General features: G+C 43.3%; 1 protein-coding gene across 1 annotated transcript in view; it reads right to left on the bottom strand.

Annotated features, from left to right (window-relative positions):
• Window positions 1-1,325: 1,325 nt before the first annotated feature.
• LOC147101178 (breast cancer type 1 susceptibility protein homolog) overlaps window positions 1,326-20,228 on the bottom strand; it is a 91,108-nt gene continuing 72,205 nt past the window's right edge. Inside the window, exons 21-23 of the mRNA XM_085966398.1 lie at window positions 5,057-5,130; window positions 3,269-3,329; window positions 1,326-2,439 (exon numbers count right to left, since the gene is read on the bottom strand). Coding sequence (XP_085822524.1) covers window positions 2,327-2,439; window positions 3,269-3,329; window positions 5,057-5,130 — 248 coding nt within the window. The 3' untranslated portion in view covers window positions 1,326-2,326. The remainder of the gene's footprint in view (window positions 2,440-3,268; window positions 3,330-5,056; window positions 5,131-20,228) is intronic.

Here is a 20,228-nt window from a genome sequence, read left to right as displayed (position 1 = left end):
GGTGCTCAGAAGAAGCCAGGCATTTTTCAAAGGAAAAGACAGCAGCAAATATTGGTCACCAGTTCACCAGAGCCCTCTCTAGTGTATCTTGTAAAAAAAGCTATTTCTCTCTGCAGAGCAATGTATTGTGGACAATATTGAGGAGGGGGGGGGGGGGGGGGGGGGGGAGGGGGAGAAAGATACATTTTCAATCCACAAAAATCAAGATAAATTACTGTATTCAAGCAGTTGCAAACATTCCAAAGATAAATGTGTACAAAGTTATACAGACTGTGACACTAGGACTATGAACTTCAACAGATCCATCAATGGCAGAATCAAGTTTCCTTGCAGAAGTAAACCCTACAGTTACATCTACAGTGAATTTTGACATTACAAATTTCTTACTGCAGCTCTTGAATTAATCCCAGGGAAAATTTCTGCTGTCGTCAGCAGAGGAGTTTAAACCAGAGCAGGGGGATGCTCGAATACAGGCTATTTGTAGTTCCCTCAGATTTGTCTCTGGCTTAATTACAACAGGCATGGTATGTCACAATGCAAGTAGGTCTTTGAAAGTTACATCCGTCATTGGAGAATTTACTGTAGCACAAGTATCTCATATTAGAATTTAAATAAAACTACGGCCAAATGATTTTAGCTACAGCATTTTTACACACACTACATAATTGTCATAAAGGGAAGGAGCAAATTCTTGACCAAAAATTGCTGACATATGTAGAAATCTAGTAACCTAAAGTCAGTTTTGTATTCACAACCCAAGAGCTAAAAGTTTGGTAATTAATATAAATTGGACCATGTGGGAAAGCAGAGAAGAAACTTTGGACTATGATCTAAAATCCTCAATGGCTCGGAGATCACGGAGAACAAAATTTAGTCAGCGAATGAAATAGAAAAGGAGATCTGGGGTGGATCAGATTAGAATCTTATGGAGAAATAACTTTAAAGGTTCTATTACAAGAGTGCTCCCAGTACAGGTCCAATTACAACACACCGCTCCCAAAGGAGGGACACTGCTGATGGAAGGCACGTAGGGTTGATTGGTTGAAAGTCAACCATACAGATGACAGTGTGGCACCACTGCATGCAGGCTGAACGCTCCTACACTACATCACCATATCAGCAACCTTAACTATTCTACACATATCCTCAATCAGCTCAGTGCCACCACTGGAGGGGTAGGTTTACATTAACAAACGTTCCGTTCACAAAATCTTACAAAAAGTGGGTAGAAATACACTCCATATTACAATAGTTGCCATTTGTACCTATGAGCAAGTGCTGTCATCAAGGTAAGCAAGCAAGATTATAATTTACAGGGGGGGGGGGGGGGGGGGGGGGGGGGAGTTAGTTTTCCTCACTGTTTTAACTGGAACTAGGGAAGTAGAGAATCTCTGTTAAATTTTACAGAATGCATCAAGAATTGAAAACTTATCAACTCTTAAAATTAATTATATTTTCAGAACTGTGATCTTACAACAAAAAAAATGAATGTTCTTGCTGAAAAATTGAGAGTGTATAGGTTAAAAGAAAAAAAACTACTGCCTTTATCAGATTAGGACCAACAGTTCTTTTCTAGCTAAACAGGATCTTTAGTTTATTCAGTGAGCACCTCTCCTTCCTCCCCCCACCCACCACCCTTGGGAAAAAAGCTCTGAATGCACAAAGGAACAATAATTGCAGATTTCTCTGAATGAAAGAATTCTGTGGCTACAGTGCAGATCACAGAAACCTGGAAAGTTTTCAAGTGTGACAAAAGCTAGAGAGATTAGGTATATGATTAAATGTAAGCTAAGATATGCAAAGTCTAAAAATAATTTTCATTCGCAATTGTCAGTAAAATATTTACTAAGGTAGAAAACTGTTTTGCATCAGTAACTGAAAAATGCCAGTGTAATTAACTATAGACTGTCATATTTCTTGTGCTTGCGAGGCCAGTATATTTTGTGTTGCCATCACCTTCAATACACAATATTTCCCATTACTTTCCAGGCTGAATTTTATCACAAGTGTACTGTGCACCAGCAGGTGAGAGGGTGAAGTTCTGCACCGGCCATACAACATAATTTTCTAAACAATCAAAACAATGTTTTCATCAGGCCCAACATCCAAGAAAAGGGCATTAGACTACCCCTGAAAATAGTAGACTGGGCCAATAACAAAATAAATCTGAATGAGAGAATTAAAATGCAGTTTTTTGCTACTACATTTTTGATCAAAATTTTGCTCAGTCTTTCAATAAAGTGAAGCCAATTCACAGCTTTATCTGTTATCTACAGTCTATTTAAATAACAAGTACATCTCCAGAATATCCAGTTGGTGCTGAGTTTCAGAGTGGAAGGCAGACCAGATAGGCTTCCAGTTGATGGTTCTGATAGCAAGCAACACTGTCCAAAATCCATTCTCGGGTAACCACAATATTGTTGTACTGTCTCTGTATTGCTGTAACAATATATCAACATTATAACTTTTAGCATTCATTTTGTAATGTGTTACAGCATAAACCTTTTAATCATTAAAAAATCTCAAATCAACAGTAATTATTCCTGTCAGGTACAGCACAGTAATCATTATCAATGCCAATTCCTAGCTGATCTGATGGGAAACACACATGAATGGTTCAGAAAGAGAGCCCACCCTGGCCCAGATCATCAAACTAACCCCCCCCCCCCTCCTCCCCCAAGAAAGCCTGGATACAAACATTTGTAGAATCTAATTCAACTCCGTCTAGTGGAGTCTATTGCTCCAGCATCATACCTACGAGGCCAGCCAAAATTAGGGTTTTTGAAGAAGTGTGAGAATTTCTACACCGGGTACCTAAGTTATCTACAAGACTCCTCGCTAGGTTAGAAAGGTGGTGGAGATCAGTACAGTGCAAACAGCATTTGAATTGAGGCTACACTTTCAGTATCTAAAGCATTCATTCCTCTTCTGTTCACCCCACGATGTTGTCACCTTTCTCAAGTGCAAAGCACAGGCAGACTTTTTAGGCCTACAAATAAGTTAGCAAATCTGGAAGTGTCTGAGTCACGTGTACTACGTCTATTATTCAGCTACTACAGGTACAGAGAAGTCAGGGTGTTCAAAATGTTTTTCCTAATATTGGCAAATAGGTGTTCCAGGGATAGATTTGTTCCAATTAACAGGATATTTATCAGATCTACAAATTACTGGCTGTAAACAGGTGGCTGCTGATAGTTTACTGTGCTTCAATAAAAGCATACCCCCTGTGCAATATACAGGTAGCTCTTCGATTTAACTCGAAACTCACCTCTGTAGTCAGTGTTTACTGGATTAGCATCAGGTTGCACAACCACCACTGCAGTACAATTCTAGCAGAAAGAATGTAATATGGGGGAAGAAAGAAATAATTCAATAATTACAAAAGCCATTACTGTACCAAAAAATCCTCATTCTTTTAGTAAGTGTTTTATATAAGAATTAATGCATTCCACTTATTTTAAATTCTGTATCAATGCAAGAAAAATAATTTCCAAGAAATACAGTACAGTAGCTTTGTTAGCTAACCCGAACTGAAAGATTTTTTTTTAGCATTTATTACTTTCTTATATCAATACAATTTTTTCTCTTCATATTTTGTGCACATCACAAATATGAATAGCATGTTTAAATTAAAATTCTATTATTCTGTTGGTCACTGTAAAATATAGAATTCACACCCAATTTGTCTACAAACAGATTCAGTTCTGAACAGAATAATTAGAATTTAAGGGGTGGATTTCCGACATTTTTTAAATCAGTGACCAAACCAAACACTTACCTTTAAGCTGCACAAATATACAATTTATAATTATAATTTTTATTTCATAGATAACGAGATCCTGATTTTTTTTTGAAGACTGTAGATTTTGACAAACATAATAACATTTTATTTAGAGAATGATCATGCCCGTCTTGGCTGAATGCAAGGAAGCATAATTTTATAGAATGTATATATGGTTGAGACAGCAGACTGAGGAGACGATGTGTTTACATGAAGAGTCACTTTCATCACAAAGACTCTCATCAATCTGCTCATTCATCCGTGCTGGCAATGGGAAATGATGTCTTCTTACATTTGTCCAGGAAAGGTACAATTAAATCAAACCATACATAAAATATTGATCAACAAGTTTTAACATTTCAAAATAAATCGACTTCTGGCAAATCTCCACCACCTCCCCCGCACCCCCCCCCCCCAACTTCACAGAAATCACAGAAACCCCACAGTGCAGATAGAGGCCATTTCGGCCCATCGAGCCTGCACCGACACATATCCCACCCGATCCCCGTAACCCCATGTATTTAATCCCCCTAACACTAAGGGTCAATTTATCACAGCCAATCAACCTAACCCGCACATCTTTGAACTTCCATTCTTGTTTATTTTGGCCGGGGGGGGGGGGGGGTGGGGAGGGGCAGGTGGGGGAATTTACAGAAAAAGACTGGTGTAAATGTTAGGAGAAGAATACTCCTACTGCTTAAAGGGGAAATGCAATCTGCTAATTTGACCCATAATCTCGAATGCTCCAAAAGGGCGATACCGTTAAATATATAGGTTTCTCAGGTTAACAATTACAGCACTACAAAGAGTTTTGGAAGTGGAGAATGTTTTGGAGAAAGATAGAACTGATGTGGAGGTGGAAGCAGGGATTGGGGTGGAGTAGTACACCAAGGTTCTGCATCGGTCAGCTTAGCCTGATGTGTCAGTCAGGGAGGACGATGGGAGCGGAGGATGGTGCTGCAGAAGGCTTTGCAGGGGTCGAATAGGAGCGCTTCACTGATGGCGACATTTAGTTGGAGGAAATTTCAGCTCATCCATATCTTAAAGACAGATAGGCAGTCGGAAAAAGTGGCAACAGCCTTGGGGGGGGGGGGGGGGGGGGGGGGGGAAATGTAAAAGCATCATAGTTTAACTGCTCGATTTACTCCCATAAGCATTAGGCAGTCATAATGTAATATTTAATAGCACAGGATTTCATTTCTCTCCATTAAGACACAAGTCTAATTTTCTTATTTTATTAGTTCTATGACCTTGGGCATATTATCTTGTACTTACAGGGCTATAGGTGAATAAATAAGGTTCTTTAATTATGGAGGCACCGCAGAGTTCCACCATCCACTCCAGCTGATCTGCAAGACAGAGCAAGATACACTTACGTCGTGTTTCATTCATACCTACATGTCGCAGTGATGTCAAGACTGGATTTTTATCTTCCAGCACAATTCAAAATTAATTTGTTCAGCTTCAATTCCCAACCTCAGTTGCGTAGGAAACAACACAATTGAGGAACAAAATGTGTGATCTTATGCAGGCATTGTACAATGCCATTAATCCTCAACCCCATGAAATGTTACCAGCTACAGTCCACATAATAGAATAATTACAGTCTCATTTTCCACTGTGCTTTTAGAAGGACGATATTCTACATGTACTTCACGAGTCCTGGCGCAACGCCTTGCCCATTGGACCGCATATCCGGAATTCATGCACGCGCTATCCCGATTTTCCGTCCATTAATTTTAAGGGGACAAAAGAATCGGGGGCTGTGCACCTGTGGCTTCCCAATAGTCATTGCCCACAGGATGGCTTTGTACTGAGAATGCAAAACCAGAAAATTACCCTTTATGCTTGCAGGGAAGGTTGACCATCTTAGTACAGTAAAAACATTTTAAAAGTGGAAAACTTTATAATTGAGTATATGTTCTATAATTACAGCACTAAAGGAGGTCCATCAGACCATCACACCTGTGCTAGTGCTGCCTCTAAACTCATTTCCCTATATCCTTTTACAATCTTGCTTTTCAAATAGTTATCAACTTCCTTTTTAATAATGTTAGTATCTGCCTCAATAGCCACATGTAATCAAGCATTCCATTTTCTAATAACCTGTTGTCTGAGATTCTGTGACTTCTAAATTCCACCTTCATTTCTCTGGCGATACTCCAGAGTCTACGCCTATTGTTATCAATTTGCCAATCACTGGCAACTAGCTTTTGCTTTTTGCCATCTCAAAATTTTCTATAACATTTTGAAAAACTCCCCTTTAACTTTCTCTGTTCAAGTGAAAAAGTTCCTTTTTTAATAAACAGCTTTTCTTCATAGGTAGAACATCGTATTCTTGTTTTAATTTGGATGAACCTTCATTACACTTGTTCCATGGTTCTAATATACTGCCTAGAATTGAATACCAAAAACTCCTGGGTCAATAAGCAGCTATTTACTGCAGTATATCTGCACTAATGCTCTTCTGTTTAGGAGTTGAGGTGAAAACTGTCAAACCGATGATAATTCAAATGCAGTGACAGATGCATGGACATATACATGTTACAGGTCAGGCTTTTATCAAACACTCGTAACTTGTGTTCAGAGCAGAAAAGCAGCTTCCATAAGCAGGCATCTTGTATGAACTGAAACTTGTAACCATTTGCATGAAGTAAGAGGTTACAGGATCAAGAGTAAATTTATTTACCATCATTTTAAGTAACAGATACAAAGATACTACATTACTGCTTAAACTATGTTAAAAATGAAAAGTATGGCACCCATGAAACCTCAGGTATAACATGTCTATCTGCAGTTAACAAACTGAAGAAAGCATATTAAATTGATGTATACTAATGAACCATTAATCCTGTTTTCACTCTTGCAAGTGTTTGAGGAGACACCCAAGAAGCCTCAGATTACCATTCACTTGGTGTGTGTGGTCTCCACACAACAGTAGTTTATTTTCCTTTGTCAAAAGTGTTTAAGGCATGTGGGAACTAGACTAGAAGAATACCCAGGAGATCCCTGTCTATTGCACAGCATGCTTTTGAAGTTTCAATGGGAGTAAGCAAAATGACCCATGACCTCTAATAGAGGTGGCACAGTAGTAGCTGCACCCCAGCCATCAAACAACAAAGAGCTCAAATATTCCAAAGCCCATTGCGCAAGGTTAAACATGCACTTAACCAGTGAGCATGTAGCGTACTGCACTCCGAAACTCCCATTGTGCACGACTAGGATTGAAGACATTTGAAATGCAGTGAAAGTGATGCAGAAGAAAGAGGAAGGTCTTCCTAGGGTCACTTGCTGCAAATCATCCTTGGACTACGTGTATTTTATCAAAACATTAGCAAAGTCAACATCCTCTTGGTGACAGAGCCCAGATACAATCACTGGACCAAGCAACCAAATATGTTAAACTTTACACTATTTTATTTACAATTACCCTTTCTAAAAACTGTAAAAGAATGGTAAAGAATTGATAAGGGAAACCCTGACAAGAAACATTAATTATTTATGCGATGCCTTATATCTTGACAAGATAATGGGCTGAATTTTCTGGGGTGGTAGTGAGCGAGGTCGGTGGCGGGTCAGGTGGGAAAGTTGTTATTTTTGACAGCGAGTCCCCTCATCTCGCTCCCACATGCCTTTCGCACAGATGCGCCCATCACTGTGGAGCCGACCCGACCTGCAGCGGTGGGGAACCCAATTAAAATAATTATGAGGTAGTTTACAGGCACTTAAGAGCCTTTTCCCCCCCCCCCCCTACTTTTTAAATTTCCCTGCATGGCCACGGGATTCACATCCGTCAACCTGAGGCGGGCGTTCCGTGGCCATTGCTCCAACTGATTACCTGACAGCATGGAAAACAAACCAAAATAAATTATGTTGATTACATCAGTTAACAGATTGATGGAGATTCTGTTCTACTTGAAAAGCTACTGGTAAATGTTAATTCAGAAATTCCTGAAGGGATGCAAGTGCCACCCTGGATGGTGAGGGAAATACATTTTTCACTGGCCATTCTAGACTGTTGCCTTCCAACTCAACAGTAACTGCAGTGAATTGATCTGCACTATAAAAAATGACATATACCATTCAAATAAATTGTTGTTGTTTCTGGTCAGGGTTTTCTCACAGTATACTGCGATTGTCCAGTTACACATTAAACCAAGTCATCAACTGTAACAATGTCATTTTCATCACTCATTCCACTGGTTCAATTTGCTTTCAGTCCCTGAATACAACAAATTTAATTTTTCAGTCCGAGACTTTGGGTGAATTTCTGCAGAGGTTCTCTCACTTGTCGATTGTTAACTTCAACGGAAGAGCTGCAGAAATACACACACATCATTGGGCTGGGGCTTAACAGGCCCCATTAAGGCAAGTTCATTTTCTACAGCGGGATGGAGCCAGCAGCAGGGTTGCGACCCGTCTTGGACACCAGCCGCCTTGGACCTGCCAAGGTAAGGAAGTTCTGGCCATGTTTCCAGTAATTGTAAACAATACAACTGAAGAAACCCTAAACATAGTGAGTGGACAATTTAAACATCTTGTAGCAGATGATTGACAGAAATCCTTGGCATAAATGAAAATGTCAGTCAAGCATTTTATTGATATTTTATCAACTTTTAATAGCTTCAGAGCTTGGTTCTAGCATATAAATTTGTAATCTAATAATAGATAAATGCACCAAACTTTCTGGTAATCAACTGCAAATGACCATTTGTGGTAACAACATCATAACCATTAACTCTGTTGTGTGCATCAACATGGAGTGCACTGGCAGCTGGTGTTGGAACTGGCATTCAAAGCCAGAACTGCTGAATTAATCTCATTTGCATTGTTTCACTGACAAGTACATCCATCATTTACTATCAATGACTTCCTCAATTATAGAATCTGCTCGACATTCGCTAGAAACAAGATGAAAATTTAAGATGAACCTACGTAACTGACAGCATAGGACATTTAAAGATGACACTAGCAACAGAGGGTGGACACATTTCAGAAAGGTTAGATATTCTGGTGGTATAGCACATCCCATATTGTTGAGTTCTTTGGGGGGGGGGGGGCGGCAGGGGGCAGGTGGGTGTGGTGAAGGCACATAAAATGGAAAAGTAGAGGGAAAGCCACCTTGCAGCTAGTTGAAGAAGGCACTCGTGGAAGCTTAGGAGCAGCTTTCCTCTCTTTGGTCTTGGTCATGTTTGGTGCATAGTTTTCTGGTAATTGGGTAAACCAAATAAAAAAAGATTATTTTGCCCCCATCACTTGTGAGCAAACATTTAATTTCCAGTTGAGATGCTAGTACAGGGAAACAAAGGCCTAGAAATTCAGTGGGCTGCACCACCCGTTAGCGCCTTAAGAGGGAGCCAAGTGGGTCGGAAGCCACTGGCCACGCCTCCCGCTAAATTTAGCAGAACGCTAATGGCGGCGCTAGCCGTTAGCGCTGCACCGCTACCGATGACGTCATCAGTGTGCGCAGCACCCCGCTACTGCCCCGATCGCGATATTTAGTTGCGCCCCCTGCTTTAACACCAGACACTATTTGCGACCGGTTCAGGGGGGCCTACCTGCGGCGGTAGAGGCGCTAATTAAAGGAGGTGCGGGGCGGCCGTCCCCGGCCTCCTGAGCACCGCCCCCCCGCAGAGTGCCGACTGCTTTCCAAGAGCCCGGCACTTCTCCTCGGTGCCGGGCTCTTTTGCCGGCACTCGCGATCCTCGATCGCGCTGCAGAAGGCCTCTCCCCTTTAAGAAGGGGAGGAAGGCCTGCAGTACCGCAGCGCACCATGCTGCAGTGTGTGGCGCTGCGATCTTCAGCCTCCGGGGTGCGCAAAGTGAATTTCCGGCGGGTGGCCGCGACTACTTCTGGGGCGCTACTTTTAGTGCCCTGGCGAGGCTGTCGCCCCAAACGGGGCGCTACTGAATTTCTAGGCCAGTCCTTTTCCATATCTGGTACCAATGACAGCATTAAATAACCATTTGGTTAGGTACAATATAGCTAGATAAAAAAAGGAAAGCTCCCACTATCATCTCTTGGAAGAGTGGCTTAACCAGAGCTTCACCCAACACTTGGTCGTTGAGCGAGACCACCAATTTAGGAGCAGTTCCGTGGACCCACTCACTCCAGGGACTGGATTTCTTACTTGGCAAGTCTAAAACTGCTGTTCCACTTCCAAATTTAACATGGGCATCAGGATTGCTGGAAAAAATATACACAATTATTTACTTTGATTACCTCAGGCAACCGTAACAGTTATTTCTCCTGCCTGTCTCCAAGCTTTGACTGCTATTGTCAGGTACTGGTTTTAATTAAAGGCCTGATAAGGCTATCAGTAATTTGAGAACTGACTGAATTTACTAATGCAGGGAGGACTTCTTTTTTTTAAATAAATGCCACTTGTCAATTCTCTAACTTCACATGCATTGCAATTCCTGCACCATGTGGAAACTTCAGGACACTTCATGTGTCTTGGGGGGGACCATGTGTGTAGGAAGTGTTTCCAGCTGCTTGAGCTCAGGGTTTCTGAGCTTGAGGGGCAGCTGGAGTCACTGCGGAGCATCGGGCAGTGTTTCCTGGGCTGCACGTTCCAGGAGGTGGCCACCCCACAGGCAGTGTGTGTTCAGGATAGTAAATGGGTGGCCATCCGGAAGAGGCAGGAAGTGCAGGAGTCTGAGGTGTGTGTCACTCTCAAACCCCGATGCAGCATGGGAGACTGCCGGGAGTGACGACACCTTGAACGAGTGCAGTCCAGACCATGGCACCAATGGGCAAAGGACTGCACAGGGGGGGAAACAGCAAAGTGTAGAAATGCAGTCGTTATAGGAGATTCCATAGTTAGGGGGGACAGACAGGCGTTTCTGTAACCGTCACCGTGAGTCCCGCATGGTCTGTTGCCTCCCTGGTGCCGATATAAAGGACATCACAGAGAGGGTGCAGAATATTCTGCAGCGGGAAGGGAGTGAGCCAGAAGTTGTGGTACACGTCGGTACCAATGACAGAGAGGGCAGGTATTGAGGTCCTACAGTCAGACTTTCAGGAGCTCGGGACGAAGTTAAAAAGTAGGAGCCCAAAAGGTAGTAATCTCTGGATTACTCACAGTGCCACGCACCAGCGAGAGTAGAAATAGGAAGATAGGGAGGAACAATACGTGGCTTGAGGCATGGTGCAAGAGGGAGGGCTTCAGATTTTTGGGGCATTGGGACCAGTTCTGGGGCACAAGGCACCTATTTAAAAAGGGACAGGTTGCACCTCAACAGGACTGGGACCAATGTCATTGCAGGGAGGTTCACTAGTGTGGTTGGGGAGGGTTTAAACTAAATTGGCAGGGGGGGTGAGCACCAGCATATAGAAGTAGAAAAGAGGAATAAGGTGCATAAAGGAGGGAGTGTGTTGGGATAGTATTAGGGAAGGAAGTAGTACCATATTAGATAGGAGCAGACTAAGAAGGACTACGAGGAATACAGACAGGTTTAGAATGCATGTATGTAAACGCACAAAGTGTGGTGAATAAGGTTGGTGAGCTACAAGCACAATTAGCCATGTGGGAATATGATGTAGTGACAATAACGGAAACGTGGCTTAAAAATTGCAAGGACTGGGTGCTTAATATTCACGGATACAAGGTGTTCAGAAAAGGTAGGGAAGGAGAAAAAGGGAGGTGGGGTGGCAGCACTGATTAGGGAAGACATTGTAGTGTTGGAAAGAGGGGATGTCCTTGAGGGGGCAAGGACAGAATCCATTTGGTTAGAGTTGAGAAGAAAAAAGGGTATAAGCACACTATTGGGGGTATTCTATAGGTCTCCAAATAGTGAGTGAGTGAGTGTGAGCGAGGAGAAATCTGCAGGGAAATTAGAGACGTGCAAGAACTATATAGAGTGATGATATTGGGGGACTTTAATTACCCAAATATTGATTGGGATAATGTTAGAGTAAAGGGAAAGGAATTTCTGAAATGTGTTCAGGAGAACTTTCTTGACCAGTATGTTCTCGGCCCAACTAGGAAGGAGGCATTTCTGGGTCTGGTGCTGGGGAATGAGGTGGGCCAAGTGTCTGTGGGAGAACATTCGGTAAGAGTGATCATATCATAAGGTTTAAATTAGTAATGGAGAAGAGCCAGGAACAATCTAAAATAGAATTTCTAAATTGCAAGAGGGTTAATTTTAATGCGATGAGAGGGGATCTAACCAGGGTAAAATGGAACCAAAGATTGACAAGAAAAACTGTAACGGAACAATGGGTGATCTTTAAGGAGATGTTTCAGGTACAGGCTAGGTACATTCCAACAAGAGGGAAAGGTAGGGGAACCAAAGCCAGAGCTCCTTGGATGATGAGGGCAAGAGAGAATATGATGTATGTCAGGTGAATTCTTCAAGTGAAAACCAGGCCAAATACAGTAAGTTGAGAGGGGAAGTGAAGAAGAAAATAAGACTGGCAGAGAGAGAATACGAGAATAGAATGGCAGTTCACATAAAAGGGAACCCAAAAATCTTCTACCGGCATATAAATACTGTAGTATAAGCGGGAAGTAAGAGGCGGGATGGGGCCTATAAGGGACAAAGGTGGTGATATATGCTTAGAGGCGCAGGGCAATGCTAGAATACTTAATGAATACTTTGTATCGGTGTTTACTAAGGAAGAGGATGCTAACAAAATATCGGTAGAAGCAGAGATGGTAGTGGTAATGGATGGGGTGAAAATTGATAAGCAGGATGTACTGGAAAGCTGGATATGCTTAGAGTGGATAAGTCGCCTGGTCTGGATGGCTTGCATCCCAGGTTGCTAAGGGAAGTGGGGGTGGAGATAGCGGAAGGGCTTGCCTAATCTTCCAATCTTCCCTAGATATGGGAGAGGTGCCAGAGGATTGGAAAGTGGCAAATGTGACACCCTTGTTCAAGAAAGGGTGCAAGGACAATTCCAGTAACTACAGGTGATCAATTTAACATCAGTGGTGGGTAAGGTTTTAGAAACAATAATGAGGGAAAGAATTAAACAGGCACTTGGGAGAGGTTTAAGTTAATTAAGGAGAGCCAGCACAGATTGCTAAAAGGCAGATCGTGGTTAACTAATCTAATTGAATTTTTTGATGAAGTAACAGAGAAGGTTGATGAAGGGAATGCAGTGGATGTTGTCTATATGGATTTTAAGAAAGCGTTTGACAAAGTACCACATAAAAGGCTGGTTAATACAATTGAGGCTCATGGAATAGAAGGGTCAGGGTCAGCTTGGATAAGAAATTGGCTTAAAGACAGAAAACAGCGAGTCGTGGTAAATGGTTGTTTTTCAGACTGGAGGATGGTAGACAGTGGTGTTCCCCAAGGGTCAGTGCCAGGATCACTGCTTTTTTGATATATATAAATAAATGACTTGGATATTGGAAGAGTAAAATTTCAAAATTTGCCGATGATAGCAAATAGCGAGGAGGATACCAATCAACTGCAACAGGACATAGATAGGCTAGCAGAATGGGCAGACAAGTGACAGATGGAATTTAATAGAGAAGTGTGAGGTGATGCATTTTGGCAGAAGGGATAGGGAGAGGCAATGTAGACTTAATGGCACAGTTCTAAAGAGTGTGCAGTGACACAGGGACCTGGGGTTTCACGTGCATTGATCTTTGAAGGTGGCAGGACCTACTGAGAGAGTAGTTAGCAAAGTATATGGGATCTTGGGCTTCATAAATAAATAGAGATATTGGGTACAAAAGCAAAGAAGTTATGCTGAACCTTTATAAAGCTCTGGTTAGGCCACAACTAGAGTATTGCATCCAGTTCTGGTCACCACACTTTGGGAAGGATGTGAAGGTCCTCGAGAGGGTGCAGAGGAGATTTACCAGAATGGTTCCAGGGATGAGGGATTTTAGCTGTAAGGTTAGGTTGGAGAAGCTGGGGTTGTTCTACTTGGAGCAAAGGAGGTTGAGGAGAGATTTGATAGAGGTGTACAAGATTATGATGGGTTTGGATAAGGTAGACAGAGAAAGGCTGTTCCCATTAGCTGATGGCACAAGGACAAGGGGTCACAAATTTAAGGTTTTGGGCAAGAGATACAGGGGGAAGTGAGGAAGAACTTTTTTACGTAGTGAGTGGTAATGAACTGGAACTCGCTGCCGACGAGGGTAGTGGAAGCAAGAGACAATCAATTATTTCAAAAGGAAATTGGATAGGCATGCGAGGGAAATAAACTTGCAGGGCTCTGGGGATACAGTGGGGGAATGGGACTGACTGGATTGCTCGACAGAGAACCGGCACGGACTTGATGGGACGAATGGCCTCCTTCTGTGCCGTAATGACTATCTTTCGTGAACTGAAGAGTAAAACAAAATAAAAAGATAACATGTCAGGTCTGGAGATGTTAGGAGACATGGGTAAACAAAGGTTAAAATGTACCTTCAGTACACTGTGATACAAGCGCAGAAAGATTCTCTCTATATCCAATCACTTGAGATAAACTGCATCTTTATTATGGCATGGACACCATGAGAGTGAACACTAGCTCACTGCGGCAATTAAAAGTGACCTTGGGACAGCTGGGAGCACCAGATCAGAGATTTACTTCTGTAAAGATATTGCTTTAAGTATATTGCAATTGACGTGTTTAATTGTGCAAAATTGAAAACACGTTTAATATGTGAATATACCTACATAAGGGTGCTTATGTTTGTCTGCCTCCTGTGTGATTCACATTTTAAAAAAGTGTACTGAATTTTAAATGCAGATCCTGATGTTAAACCAAAATCCCATCTATAGGTTCAGGTGGACAAAGTATCCCATGGCACGATACAAAGAGGAGCAGGAGAGAGCTCCCTGTATCTTACTCCTCAACCAACGCTGCCAAAAAACAAAGACAGATGAACTGCTCATTTACTTCACTGCTGTTTGTGGGGTCTTGCTGTGTGCAAACCAGCTGCCGTGTTAGAGTACATAAGAGCACTACGCTTCAACAGTAATTCATTGGTTGTGCAGCACTTAGGATGTCCTGAGGATGTGAAAAGTGCTCACTTAATGCAAATTCTCTCTCTTCCCTATAATGCCACAAGTGGGCTCACGTGAAGCATATACACTGGCACACACCAGTTAGGCCGAATGTGCTGTTCATTCTATGTAAGTAAAGGAATGACAAAACTTGAATGACAAAGACATTGGTGAATTAGACATGGTATTCAACAAGTTCATGTGTGACATTCTATTTATAGGACAAAGCCTACATGTACTGTATATATTCCTAAAAACAAACTGCAGTTACGGATTTTAGGCTAGCATGGATGTTTTGGTTGTATAGCATGGAGCAGAGAATAATGAGACAGGCATCACTGCGCTATTTGAATAAAACGCAGTAATGCAGCAAGTCTGGTCATGACTTGACTTTAGTGGGAAATTTGTTCCATCCCATTTCATTTAGAAAGTATCTGGAGAAGTAAACCGTGAGTTGTACAAGCGTTTTTGTTTGGGTCAGCTGTGAGTTTATTTTGTACTGACATTCCAGGCTGCTTAAGGGTAATCGTAGTTACCATGGTTACAGTTGGCACTTAGTGATGAGACCAGATGCACAGCTGTTTTGATTTATTTTTAAACTGCTGGTGGCTAGCAGGAAAGTAATTTTGGTTATGTAGATGAAATTCTGTATTCCAAGGACAAGTGATAAGATTCTCTTCTGGGCTACAGTTCTCCAACCAGGAAAAAGGGCATCTTATTTTTTTCTCTACCGCCCACCCCACCCTAACCCACCGGCTTTTCTACAGTCGGCCCATTCTCGAGCCAAATAGGTGCACAGGCAACCTGTTTCCATATGTCTGCCAAAGGTGTTCTCTAAGCAGCTTCTGCAAGTGGTGCAATGGGAAAAAGGGAAGAGGGAACTCTTCCTTTCTTTTTCCCTCCCCCTCTGGAAGAAGCTCATCTCTGCTGGGTGCCTCCACACAACAACACAGGTCACAAACACATGGGGGGCGATTTTGCCAGCCCTGGGGTGGCGGGACTGCCGGCAAAATGGCAGAATTTGGGGGTGGGTGCCCAAACTGCCTCTGTGCCATCTTCCCAGGAGGCGGGTAGCCGCCCCGTGCCAGGTCCCATCTCCTTGGAGGCGGGAAGGGATTAAAGCCTATTAACTGCCTGTTAACAGGCAGTGAACAGGCAGAAAATAGGATTATCCCCCTTTTGCCCTCAAGTGCGGGCTTCCCGAAGGCTCCGAAACCCGCCAGGTCACGAAGGCGAGAAGGGGGTCTGCGGGGGTGCAAAAGTGCTCTGTGAAGGTGAGTGATGGGTGCAAGTGTGGAGAGGTGAGTATCTGAGGCAAGTGCAAAGTGTTAGTAAAAGTGTACTTACCTTTGTTTCTTCCTGCAGGCTCCAGTCGGTGTGTATGCAGAGAGTCTCGCACCTCGGCATTTCAGATGACAGATGGCCGTTGCTTTCTGAGACGCAACAACCATCTCATTTCTGTAAAAGAATGTTTGATGAGGTCTTGAATTCAAGACCTCATCAAACTACAGAGAATGTCAGTGTTTGACAGCTTCACAGAGCTGTCAAACGATGACAATTCATCTGTCAAAAAGTCATACGTTGACGTTCTCTGCAACCGCTTCCCCTTAATTGGCCTGCTAAGCCTGCTGGGTGGGCTCAACAAGATCAATCAAGGGAAAATAGCGTGGGTTGGCCAGAAGTTGTTGGAGACGGGACTGAAACCCGACAAGTGGGAGTCCCGCCTCCAAAAGCTTCCCATTGGCAAAATCACCCCCACGGAGTGAATGATTATAGGCACAAGTCAGTGTCCTATCCCTCTGTGGCATAACACACTAGAGCTGCAGTGTGCTGCACAAGCACAATGTCTCTATAACTATGAACAAATCAGGCATGTAACAAACTACAATTACAATAGTTTCGCAATTTCTCCTCCCCTCAATTTCTCCCCCGCCAAGAGTGGACATGGGGCAGGATTGGCCTCAGCCCTCCCTGCTGTCAAACAGGCTATTGACAAGTCTCACATGTGAATAATGACCATTTGGAAAGGTGGGGGGGTGGGGAGGAGGAAAAGCTGGCACTCATGGAAGTATACCCCAGCAAGCAGCAAATATCTATAGGAAAAAAAAAAGAAAAAAATTTGCAATAAAAAAAAGCAGCATCAGTTAAAATGGTAACAAGGGTTAAATGAATGAGGACAGGTTGATAAACTTAGTTTGTATTTCCTTAAATTTAGAAGGTTGAGGGGTGATCTTATTGAGGTGTTTAAAATGATAAAGGGATTTGATAGGGTAGATACAGAGAAACTATTCCCTCTAGTGGGGGAATCTAGGACCAAGTTATAATCTTAAAATTACAGCTAGGCGAATTAGAGTGAAATCAGGAACACTCTCTTCCAAAATGCAGTCGATGTTGGGTCAATTGAAATTTTCAAGACTGAGATGGATAGATTGTTGTTAGGTAAGGGTATCAAAAGATATGGAGTAAAGGCAAGTAAATGGAGTCGAGGTACAGGTCAACCATTATCGAATTGAATGGCTGAACTGGGGCTGAATGGCCTACGCTCATTCTTATGTACAGGAAACTCTCGTTTAACGGCACCTAAATATCCGTAATTCTCTATTAACCGGCAAAATTCTCACTCCGAAAACAACACTTCAATAACCGGCAATGTTGCCGAGTCCGAGTCTCCCGGTTAGTCAGTGGGGATAGTTCTCCAAACTGCCACTGCTCAGCTTCTTGGCGCTGTCGGAAGTCGGAACACCTCAATAACAGGAGTCTGACTCTCCCATGCTGCCGGTAGTCTCTTCTGATCCACCATTTTACAGGGGTACTGTGTGTCTCCCACGCTGCTGGTAGTCATTGCATTGCATTACCCTCAACTGGCAGTACTGTACTTAATCAAGCATCTTCCACCATCCATTTAACACAACATTCTGTAGGTGAGTACCCAATTACTGTATACTGCACATCTCTTTATTTTTAACAAAGAAAAATTAAAAAATCGTCTCGGTAGGTAACCCTCTCAGTCATCCGGAATTTTTGATCAACCGGAACACGGCGGTCCCGTTGGTGCCGGATACCAAAGAGTTTCCTGTAACCGTTACCCATGCGTATAAACCATTTACACCTCCATTAAAAGTAGCAAAGATGGGTAAAATATACTAGAAAGCAAAAAAAAAACTAGCTTCACAAGACTTTCTTGGCATATATAAACAGTCATACCCTGAATAGATATACCAATCACCACTTGAGACACACACTTAAATCCACTTGCCCATGAGTGTTCACAACGCTATAGACGTGCAACCAAAAAAAGATCCAATGGCCAGCCACATCAGTATACCCAAACACCAATGCCAGCTCTCTGGGTCATCCACAGCCCACTATAGAAGGCTTACTTCCCCCTTTATGTATCCCTAATTGCCCTCGAGAAGGTGGTGGTGAGCCACCTTCTTGAACCGCTGCAGTCAGTGTGAAGTGCTGTTAGGGAGGGAGCATTTTTACTGCAATAATAAATAATAATAAAAAAGCTCCATTATTATGGAACTTTGTTTTTAAAAAATTTGTTCTGGGGATGTGGGCACCGCTAGCAAGGCCAGCATTTATTGCCCACCCCTAATTGCCCACCCCTAATTGCCCATGAGAAGGTGAGTGAGTCGCCTTCTTGAACCGCTGCAGTCCGTGTGGTGAAGGTACTCCCATAGTGCTGTTAGGGAAGGCGTTTCAGGATTTTGACCCAGCTACGATGAAGGAATGGCGATATACTTCCAAGTCAGGATGGTGTGCGACTTGGAGGGGAACGTGCAGGTGATGGTGTTCCCATGCGCCTGCTGCCCTTGTCCTTCTAGGTGGAAGAGGTCACGGGTTTGGGAGGTTCTGTCGAAGAAGCCTTGGCGAGTTGCTGCAGTGCATCTTGTAGATGGTACACACTGCAGCCACGGTGTGTCGGTGGTAGAGGGAGTGAATGTTTAAGGTGGTAGATGGGGTGCCAATCAAGCGGGCTTTGTCCTGGATGGTGTCGAGCTTCTTGAATGTTGTTGGAGCCGCACTCATCCAGGCAAGTGGAGAGTATTCCATCACACTCCTTACTTGTGCCTTGTAGATGGTGGAAAGGCTTTGGGGAGTCAGGAGGCGAGACACTCGCCACAGAATACCCAGCCTCTGACCGGCTCTTGTGGCTGGTCCAGTTAAGTTTGTGGTCAATGGTGACCCCCAGGATGTTGATGGTGGGAGATTCGGCAATGGTAATACTGTTGAATGTCAAGGGGCGGTGGTTAGACTCTCACTTGTTGGAGATAATCATTGCCTGGCACTTGTGTGGCGTGAATGTTACTTGCCACTTTTCAGCCCAAGCCCGAATGTCATCCAGGTCTTGCTGCATGCGGGCATGGACTGCTTCATTGTCTGAGGAGTTGCGAATGGAACCGAACACTGCAATCATCAGCGAACATCCCCACTTCTGACCTAATAATGGAAGGAAGGTCATTGATGAAGCAGCTGAAGGACACTGCCCTGAGGAACTCCTGCAGCAATGTCTTGGGGTTGAGATGATTGACCTCCAACAACCACAACCATCTTCCTTTGTGCTAGGTATGACTCCAGCCAGTGGAGAGTTTTCCCCCCCGATTCCCACTGACTTCAATTTTACTCTGACTCCTTGATGCCACACTTGGTCAAATGCTGCCTTGATATCAAGGGCAGTCACTCTCGCCTCACCTTTGGAATTCAGCTCTTTGGTCATGCTTGGACCAAAGCTGTAATGAGATCTGGACCCAAGTGGTCCTGGCGGAACCCAAACTGAGCATCGGTGAGCAGGTTATTGGTGAGTAAGTGCTGCTTGACAGCACTGTCGATGACCTTCCATCAGTTTGCTGATGATTGAAGGTAGACTGACGGGGTGGTAATTGGCTGATTGGATTCATCCTGCTTTTTAAAAAAAAAAAAAGGACATACCGGGGCAGTTTTCCACATTGTTGGGTAGATGCCAGTGTTGTAGCTATACTGGAACAGCTTGGCTAGAGGCGTGGCTAGTCCTGGAGCACAAGTCTTCAGCATGACAGCCAGGGCCCAAAGCCTCTGTTGGATCCAGTGCGCTCAGCCGTTTCTTGATATCAAGTGGAGTGAATCAAATTGGCTGAAGACTGGCTTCTGTGATGGCGAGACCCTCAGGAGGAGGCTGATATGGATCATCCACTCGGCACTTCTGGCTGAAGATGGTTGCAAACGAGTCAGCCTCGTCTTCTGCACTCGTTTGCTGGACTCCACCATCATTGAGGATTGGGATATTCATGGAGCCTCCTCCTCCAATTAGTTCCCCACTGGATGTCCTTCCACTCATTGAAAAACAGAAGCCCATCATTCTTGCTGCACTTATCAACTTTACATTTAACATCCTGAAGAACATCTAGCAGCACCTGAATCCATTAAACCCTGGTTTATTAAACCCATGAATGAAGCACTGGTTTACAGTTACTCTGCACAACAAAGCTGGATAATGTATATTATGTAGT

Source organism: Somniosus microcephalus, chromosome 24 (genome assembly GCF_052327205.1).
Source record: "Somniosus microcephalus isolate GS21.2 chromosome 24, FLI_Smic_1.0, whole genome shotgun sequence".
Lineage (NCBI taxonomy): Eukaryota > Metazoa > Chordata > Chondrichthyes > Squaliformes > Somniosidae > Somniosus > Somniosus microcephalus.
The sequence above is the reverse complement of the archived record's forward strand: the minus strand, read 5'-3'. Positions and strand labels throughout refer to the sequence as shown.